General features: G+C 31.4%; 1 protein-coding gene across 1 annotated transcript in view; it reads right to left on the bottom strand.

Annotated features, from left to right (window-relative positions):
• The window catches only part of LOC117321025 (MAM and LDL-receptor class A domain-containing protein 2-like), a gene marked incomplete at its 5' end in the record, with an annotated part of 29,132 nt that overhangs the window by 1,097 nt on the left and 17,515 nt on the right, over positions 1-10,520 (bottom strand). Inside the window, 3 exons of the mRNA XM_033875504.1 lie at positions 432-572; positions 6,196-6,303; positions 7,086-7,206. Coding sequence (XP_033731395.1) covers positions 432-572; positions 6,196-6,303; positions 7,086-7,206 — 370 coding nt within the window. The remainder of the gene's footprint in view (positions 1-431; positions 573-6,195; positions 6,304-7,085; positions 7,207-10,520) is intronic.

Here is a 10,520-nt window from a genome sequence, read left to right as displayed (position 1 = left end):
TCACATGATTACCTGAGAGGTAGGTATTATATCTACATGATTACCGGAGAGGTAGGTATTATATCTACATGATTACCTGAGAGGTAGGTATGATCTATATCTACATGATTACCTGAGAGGTAGGTATTATATCTACATGATTACCTGAGAGGTAGGTATTATATCTACATGATTACCTGAGATGTAGGTATTATATCTACATGATTACCTGAGAGGTAGGTATTATATCTACATGATTACCTGAGATGTAGGTATTATATCTACATGATTACCTGAGAGGTAGGTATTATATCTACATCATTACCTGAGAGGTAGGTATGATCTATATCTACATGATTACCTGAGAGGTAGGTATTATATCTACATGATTACCTGAGAGGTAGGTATTATATCTACATGATTACCTGAGAGGTAGATGTGATATATGTTACCTGAGTAGTTTTTATATGTCTCGTTTCCGAATGTATGATCCTGGTCAGGCAGATGAAGTGGATGAGCTTGTTGCCACACCATGCCAATGAATGTGTACCCACAGATAAAAGGATGCTCAAAATCACAGCTGATTGAAGTGTCTGTTGGTCAAACAGATGTGTTTTAAGTTGTTAAATGATATTCAGTGATAATTCTTTTTCACATGATATACGTATATTATCAAACAACCGGGAAGGTCAGGTGAATTATACTATCATATTCATCGTTAATGTTCCCACACCGAAATAAAGTACAGAAAAAGTATGGGAAAAAAGTACTAAAAAAGCATAGAAAAAGTATGCTTTTTTTGACTCAATTTGGAACCGATATTCCAACACGGTTCCAAATTGAGTCAAAAAAAGTACAAAAGTACAAAAAAAGTCTAACAAAAGTATACCTTTAGTACATTTTATTGTTTTCATTAAGTACAGAAAAAGCACAAATATAGTACAGAAAAAGTACATTAAAAGTACAATAATAGTATAAAGTGCGCAGGGCCAAATTGATGGTGTACTTTTTTTGTGCTTTTATACTTTTTTAGTACTTTTACAGGCAAGTCCATAAAGTACAAAAAAAGTACAAAAGTACAAAAAAAAGTACTGCAACAAATTGGCTTGAAAAAGTACAAAAAAGGTATGAAAATGGTACAGAAAAAGCAGGAAATTAGTACTGAAAAAGTAGGAAAAAAGTACCAATAAGGTAGGAAATTAGTACTGAAAAAGTAGGAAAAAAGTACTAGAAAAGTAGGAAAATAGTACTAAAAAAGTATCAAAAAAGTAGGAAAATGGTATTGAAAAGAAGGAAATTAGGACTGAAAAAGTAGGAAAAAAGTACCAATAAGGTAGGATATTAGTACTGAAAAAGTAGTGGAAAAGTAGGAAAAAAGTACTAGAAAAGTAGGAAAATAGTACTAAAAAAGTAGGAAATTTGTACTGAAAAAGTATAAAAAAAAAGTACTGAAAAAGTAGGAAAAAATTACCAAAAAAAGGGATTTAATTTAATGGCGTAGGAAATTAGTTCTGAAAATATAGGAGATAAGCTTAAATGAGAATACTGCATGCTTAAACAATACATACATCAGTCCCATTCCTAAGAGAAATGCACAATTGTATCAAGTGAAAACAAACATTGAAATACAAGATTAGTTATCCAATCACAATTCCACTGAGTATAATTTCATGCATATGCCATAGCAAAGTCTTGATCTAATAAGCTCGAAATTTGTTTAAGGGTGAGGTTAAGGATTTACAGATGGACATCTATGTATAAGGGCAATAACTTTTGATAAATTATTCTAATATTTTTTTCAAGCAGGAAAACACAATTTTATATCATATATATGTAAAAATTGTCGAATCATAATTCCTCTTGAGGAAACACAACAAAAAAAATGTAAATAAAAAACAATGCATAAATGCATACTGAATACAATGAAGTATGGTATATGCATAATGTTGCTTGCTTAAACTGGTCAAATCCAAGTAAGTGTGAATTCGAAAAATAAAATGTCTTGATTCTCTTCATTCCTTTTTTGCTTTATGTGAATCATTGCCCTCAATTCGGACCACAATGCAATATCTTTAAGCTTTCCCTCACTTCAGAATGTACTGCATAATCTGTTGGAAGAAAGAGAAAATTTTAGAATATTTTTTATATCAAAAATTAGAATAATTGTGAAGATTTATTTAATATAAAAATGTAGATAATTTTCCTTATATATGCACCTGATCACTTTACTGTCATTTATTACATGCATGTCTGCTTGAAAGTCTTTTTATCAAGAAAAGCTAGCCACAGGTATACAAGTTTAAAGCTACAACATAAAACTTTTAATTATAAGGATGAGTACTTTAATAAAAATCAAGCTACTCAAGAATTCTCTGACAGTTTGTTACATCTTAAATTATGCAATTAACTATCTAAATACTCCAAAACACAGATTTTTTTTATTCACAATCATTTCTTGAGATCATTTTTTTGTGAATTGATCATGATCATGACATACAACAAATTTTCAATGGATTTTATTGACTTCGTTTTTGAATGTATTTTCTTCAAATTCCATATACTATAGTAGACAATTATTAGCTCATTTACCGATGTTTTTACATATGTTCCCTAAAATAGATAGATATACACATGTTGCCCGAAATGTGACGTTACTTTCGTTCTTATATTCTAACTTAAAAATGTCATTGCTATTTTTTTGAAATTTTTAACATGCAATATCTCTTGAAATCAACTACAAAAAAATCTGTAAATATTATCAGATGAATAAGCAAATAATTCTTTACATGTAAGTGAAATTTCAATAAATTCCATTGAAAAACGAAGTCATAAAAATTAATTGGAAATTTGTCAAAATGCATGAAATATGTAGTAAAGATATTACGAATTTACCGTTACGTGACAGAAATAAAAATGCAATATAACTACGTCGAAGTTCGTCAATAAAGAAATAAAATTCTTCTTGTTCTCAATATTTGGGTGCTATCAATCAGGATGCTTATAAAATCCCAGGCGTGTGGTAGCATAAATCTGTAAATTGAATACTTACGATTGAAACACACGTGGATAGCAGTTCTTTGTTAATTAAACTCGGGTCGTGTAAACTGTAATCGGTGATGAATTCATTATGAAAACCCTGAAACACGAAGTAATCAAGTATTAATATTAACATGTGTAGGCCCCTATTCACCTATATAATGTGAAACGATGTAGGAACGTGCAGAAGACGAAATAGATTTAAATAATAAAATTGTAAACTTACCTGGTCGCGATATCTGTGATATTTTCGGGTGAAAATGAGCATTTGTCGCCAAAAACAACAAGAAAGCTGATATTCTTTGGCCACTTACTGACAGATAGTCGATCTTCTTCAGTTAGGCAAGAAAATGAATTTCGTTTTTGGGCTATTCTATATCAAAATCGTGTTTGTTTATGTTTCTTCCGTAAATAAACATCCGGTGAAATTCAAACATGGCTATCAGACTTCCCGCTAAAATCTCGCTGTTTGTTGCATCATGGGATAAAAAAAAGTTTTGTCGGAGATCTACTGTATCGATTTCATACTTTTATTACTTGTTTTTTTATATTCTACTTCCTTAACCTCTATTGTTCCATACTTTTTGTATTACTACTTCAGCATTTAAAGCTTGGACATTGCACAAAAAGATCGCACGAAGCGAACTCGTCAAATCTCGGTAGATTCCGTAAACCGAAGTAAACAAACGAGGTCACGGCCCCGAGGTCATAGGTGAACCGACCGATGGTAATCTGACACAGGTATAAGCCTCGTCAGTACCTGTTATGTAATCCGGATGTTTTGTTTAGATGAGGGTAGGCACCTGTGATCTGATCGTAGTGAAAGGCAGTCAAGCTTGACAATATAAATTGTTATAATTAACGCCGCGGGCATAAGACTTAGTCTAAGAGGGGCAATGTGTACAGGTGAGACGGGAGGTACACAGGTAACTCCAATAAACAATAAAGCTAGGTATGATTTGCCATTACAGTCGACTGTCGCTTATATTAATTAACACCACAGGTGAAATTAACTTTCGGTACGACGTTAAGCATAAGCTTATATCCTGATCGCTTTGTTAGCTTAACACACAGGTTTCAAGATTTAGTTTAAAACAGTTGAAATATTTTTGATCGATCTTGGTGTTGCAGTTATTCAAGCCGTCTACTATATCAATTAAAATAGTTATGATAGATCTTAGTATTGATCTTGATTTTTGTATACAATAGAGTATTTTATTTGTACACACAACACTCCTACGAGATCATTCTACAACAGATTAGAGTACAGCTACATTGTGTCGTTGTCCGAATTATCGTACGATCTTGCTAAATAAATATCAGACAAATTAAAGTTTTCTTTTTGTGTTCACTTTCACCATTTCAATGAATGCGATGTAATTCTGATTTAAATACCGGAATATTGTTCCTTGATCATGCCTGTTTGTTGTCAGTCAAGCCATATCGAGATCGAGATCATCACAGCGCTTGACTTCAATATACGTTTTACAAAGAAGCGTCCGAGTGACTATATCAGTATTACACATGTTTATATGAGTATATCGGTGAATATTTTGACAGAACACGACGTGATTTCGGGTGCAATTATCAGATGTAATCTTAAAACCACGTATATCCAGCAAGTATATGATATGCAGACAAAGAGCAGGTGATTTTAATTTCATTTGAATGAATTAAAAGCGTATTACAGGCACGGGCACATGTGTGTTCGTAGAGTGATCCCCGATTTGGTAGAGGTTAACGTTTGGATAAACGAAATGTTTTAAACTCCGTTAAAGAGTTTATAATTAAAGCCAAAATACTGTAACTTCAAAGAACGATCTGGAACAAAATTTGTATAGAGCTAAGTTTTGACGTTCGTCACATGAACGTATAGTAACATTCATCAATGTGAAGTTTATTACTTCTGAGATGCATATGGAAATACAAACGAAAAGTGACAAAGAAATCACCGTTAAAATGTGTGAACCTTACTAACAAAGTACATTGAAGTGAAATACTTATGATAATAATTGTTGAATTTTAATTATTTTTAGATAAATTTCTGTGGTACTGATCAAAGTATGAAAAGTATTTTTAGAACATAAAAAAGACAAAAAAAAACAACAATAAAAAACGAGATCAAAAACATTTGATATTACCAAATGATAATTTTCTGTATCTTATTTGATAGATATTTGTTGTGGTTAATCCTGGGTATTATTTTTTTAGTCTTAGATTTGTAGTCGACTGAAAAAGTCAGATTTAAGTTTGAAAATATTAATATGCTATAACCCCTTGCAATGTCTGAAAATATTCTAAGTCCATAATAAGTACAAAAAAAGCACAATGGCATTAGCTGAAAAATTCTAAGTCCCAAAAAAGTAGGAAAAAAGTACATCCATATTTTCACAATCTTTCAAAAAAATTCTAAGTCAGATTTTAGCACAAAAAAAGTACTCTGAAAAATTTCAGAGTCCAAATAAAGTACAGAAAAAGTACCCTGAAAAATTTCTAAGTCCAGAATAAGTACAAAAAAAGTACTCTGAAAAATTTCAGAGTCCAAATAAAGTACAGAAAAAGTACCCTGAAAAATTTCTAAGTCCAGAATAAGTACAAAAAAAGTACTCTGAAAAATTTCAGAGTCCAAATAAAGTACAGAAAAAGTACCCTGAAAAGTTTCTAAGTCCAGAAAAGTACAAAAAAAGTACTCTGAGAAATTTCAGAGTCCAAATTTAGTACAGAAAAAGTACTCTGAAAAATTTCTAAGTCCAGAAAAGTACAAAAAAAGTATACTTTTTTGGTACTTTTTCAAAAAAGTAGGAAAAAGTGTATACTTAAAGTAGCATAAAAGTATACTTTAGTGTGCTTTATTTCGGTATGGGTTAATTAACATATTTATTCTCAAATGAGCCCTCTTGCTAAAAGTTAAGTTAATTACCCTACTTATCCTCAAATAAGCCCTCTTGCTAAACGTGTAAGCCCCTTCCCATAGTATACTTGTTTTAGCATTCAATTTGATAATTCTGACAAAGGGGGCCCATTTGTGGTAAAGGGTTGAATTCCTGATAAAAACTGTAAAAGTTTTTTGTTATTTTTGGGGAAATTGTAGGCAATATTACTGGTAGATGACTAATTGCCATATACAGCTCTATCGAGAATTCCTTTATTTTACAAAAAGTAGTAATTAGAGAATTTTACCACAAAGCTCATCAGAACCATCTTCACAGTCTTTGACTCCATCACACGTAGCAGACTTAGGGATACAGATGCCACTGGAGTTACAGTAATAACCGCCATCAACACAATCTACAAAATAGCATGTTTAAATTCATTTTTAGTTATGAAAAAAAAATCTTTTTCTACAACAGGCCTTCATGTGAGCCTGCATTTCTCAATTGATTACATTTAATTGAGTATATTTAATTGATTATGGCAAAGCACTCCCCCACATACAGACAAGAAATGTTACTATGAAAGTAACACCATCAATTTGTGAGAAAGACACAATTTCTTTTAAATGACATCACTATCAATACTTTCATTACAAAAAGCTTGAATATCAACTCAGTTGAAAACCATTCAATGTACATTATGTATACTTATTTACACTTATGTATCAATGGCTTTCAGGGTGACACATGTCATGAATAACGTGTGCAATGTTTGTATAATCATGGAAGGAGCAGGCAGTATAAAATTGTGCTGACAGACACACTAAATCCAGTATAGGCCCACCCCAACACATCTTCATTACGAGGGGTACTTAGCTTATAAACCAAGGAATCTGGGCATTATCCCATTGGTGAAAATTAAAAAAAAAATTTAAAATGTGAAATGTTTATGCATGGCGAATGGCACAAAACGACAGTAAAAACACAGTGGCTATATACAAAGGTCTTTGTAACTCTCCAGTTCAGATAACTTAAATCTTGAGCATTCTGGTTATAGTAAGGGTTCCAATATATGTAAATACTGTTTTATTGAACATTTAAAATTAAATGTTACTAAAGTCAATGCAGATCAATGTTAAGCATGGAGTTCTGGTTTAAATTTTGAATTGAAATATTGAAAATAAATCAAGCAATTACCTATAGCCTCAGGACAATATCCTGGAGTTAGAGAAACACCGTCCAGTCCAAAGAAATGGTAGTCCTCGTCAGCACTTGGTCTTATGGTGAATGTCACATCAAAATCATTCATTACATTAAACTGTAACCAACAAAGAGATATCATATCACATGGACTGTTATAATGTTTTATTTATACAGTAGACATATCACATGGAATAGCTGTTATACTTTAATATCTATACAGTAGACAAATCACATGGACTGTTATACTTTATTATCTGTACAGTAGACAGATCACATGGACTGTTATACTTTATTATTTATACAGTAGACATATCACATGGACTGTTATACTTTATTATCTGTACAGTAGACATATCACACGGACTGTTATACTTTATTATCTGTACAGTAGACAGATCACATGGACTGTTATACTGTATTATCTGTACAGTAGACATATCACACGGACTGTTATACTTTATTATCTATACAGTAGATATATCACATGGACTGTTATACTTTATTATCTATACAGTAGACATATCACATGGACTGTTATACTTTATTATCTGTACAGTAGACATATCACACATGGACTGTTATACTTTATTATCTATACAGTAGACATATCACACGGACTGTTATACTTTATTATCTATACAGTAGACATATATCACACGGACTGTTATACTTTATTATCTGTACAGTAGACATATCACATGGAATAGCTGTTATATATATACTTTATTATCTATACAGTAGACATATCACACGGACTGTTATACTTTATTATCTATACAGTAGACATATCACACGGACTGTTATACTTTATTATCTATACAGTAGACATATCACATGGACTGTTATACTTTATTATCTGTACAGTAGACATATCACATGGACTGTTATACTTTATTATCTATACAGTAGACATATCACATGGACTGTTATACTTTATTATCTATACAGTAGACATATCACATGGACTGTTATACTTTATTATCTGTACAGTAGACATATCACATGGACTGTTATACTTTATTATCTGTACAGTAGACATATCACATGGATTGTTATACTTTATTATCTATACAGTAGACATATCACATGGACTAGCTGTTATACTTTATTTTCTATACAGTAGACATATCACATGGACTGTTATACTTTATTATCTGTACAGTAGACATATCACATGAACTGTTATACTTTATTATCTGTACAGTAGACATATCAAACGGACGGTTATACTTTATTATCTGTACAGTAGACATATCACACGGACTGTTATACTTTATTATCTGTACAGTAGACATATCACATGGACTGTTATACTTTATTATCTGTACAGTAGACATATCACATGGACTGTTATACTTTATTATCTGTACAGTAGACATATCACACGGACTGTTATACTTTATTATCTGTACAGTAGACATATCACATGGACTGTTATACTTTATTATCTGTACAGTAGACATATCACATGGAATAGCTGTTATATATATACTTTATTATCTATACAGTAGACATATCACACGGACTGTTATACTTTATTATCTATACAGTAGACATATCACACGGACTGTTATACTTTATTATCTATACAGTAGACATATCACATGGACTGTTATACTTTATTATCTGTACAGTAGACATATCACATGGACTGTTATACTTTATTATCTGTACAGTAGACATATCACATGGACAGTTATACATTATTATCTGTACAGTAGACATATCACATGGACTGTTATACTTTATTATGATATATCTATACAGTAGACATATCACATGGACTGTTATACTTTATTATCTGTACAGTAGACATATCACACGGACTGTTATACTTTATTATCTGTACAGTAGACATATCACATGGACTGTTATACTTTATTATCTGTACAGTAGACATATCACATGGACTGTTATACTTTATTATCTGTACAGTAGACATATCACATGGACTGTTATACTTTATTATCTATACAGTAGACATATCACACGGACTGTTATACTTTATTATCTGTACAGTAGACATATCACACGGACTGTTATACTTTATTATCTATACAGTAGACATATCACATGGACTGTTATACTTTATTATCTGTACAGTAGACATATCACACAGACGGTTATACTTTATTATCTATACAGTAGACATATCACACGGACTGTTATACTTTATTATCTGTACAGTAGACATATCACATGGACTGTTATACTTTATTATCTATACAGTAGACAGATCACATGGACTGTTATACTTTATTATCTGTACAGTAGACATATCACACGGACTGTTATACTTTATTATCTATACAGTAGACATATCACACGGACTGTTATACTTTATTATCTATACAGTAGACATATCACATGGACAGTTATACTTTATTATCTATACAGTAGACATATCACACGGACTGTTATACTTTATTATGATATATCTATACAGTAGACATATCACACGGACTGTTATACTTTATTATGATATATCTATACAGTAGACATATCACATGGACTGTTATACTTTATTATCTGTACAGTAGACATATCACACGGACTGTTATACTTTATTATCTATACAGTAGACATATCACACGGACTGTTATACTTTATTATCTATACAGTAGACATATCACACAGACTGTTATACTTTATTATGATATATCTATACAGTAGACATATCACACGGACTGTTATACTTTATTATGATATATCTATACAGTAGACATATCACATGGACTGTTATACTTTATTATCTGTACAGTAGACATATCACATGGACTGTTATACTTTATTATCTGTACAGTAGACATATCACACGGACTGTTATACTTTATTATCTATACAGTAGACATATCACACGGACTGTTATACTTTATTATCTGTACAGTAGACATATCACACGGACTGTTATACTTTATTATCTGTACAGTAGACATATCACACGGACTGTTATACTTTATTATCTGTACAGTAGACATATCACACGGACTGTTATACTTTATTATCTGTACAGTAGACATATCACACGGACTGTTATACTTTATTATCTGTACAGTAGACATATCACACGGACTGTTATACTTTATTATCTGTACAGTAGACATATCACATGGACTGTTATACTTTATTATCTGTACAGTAGACATATCACACGGACTGTTATACTTTATTATCTATACAGTAGACATATCACACGGACTGTTATACTTTATTATCTATACAGTAGACAGATCACATGGACTGTTATACTTTATTATCTGTACAGTAGACATATCACACGGACTGTTATACTTTATTATCTATACAGTAGACATATCACACGGACTGTTATACTTTATTATCTATACAGTAGACATATCACATGGACAGTTATACTTTATTATCTGTACAGTAGACATATCACATGGACTGTTATACTTTATTATTTAT

The sequence above is a fragment of the Pecten maximus genome, unplaced genomic scaffold (assembly GCF_902652985.1).
Source record: "Pecten maximus unplaced genomic scaffold, xPecMax1.1, whole genome shotgun sequence".
NCBI lineage: Eukaryota > Metazoa > Mollusca > Bivalvia > Pectinida > Pectinidae > Pecten > Pecten maximus.
This window is presented reverse-complemented; position numbering and strand designations above follow the sequence as displayed.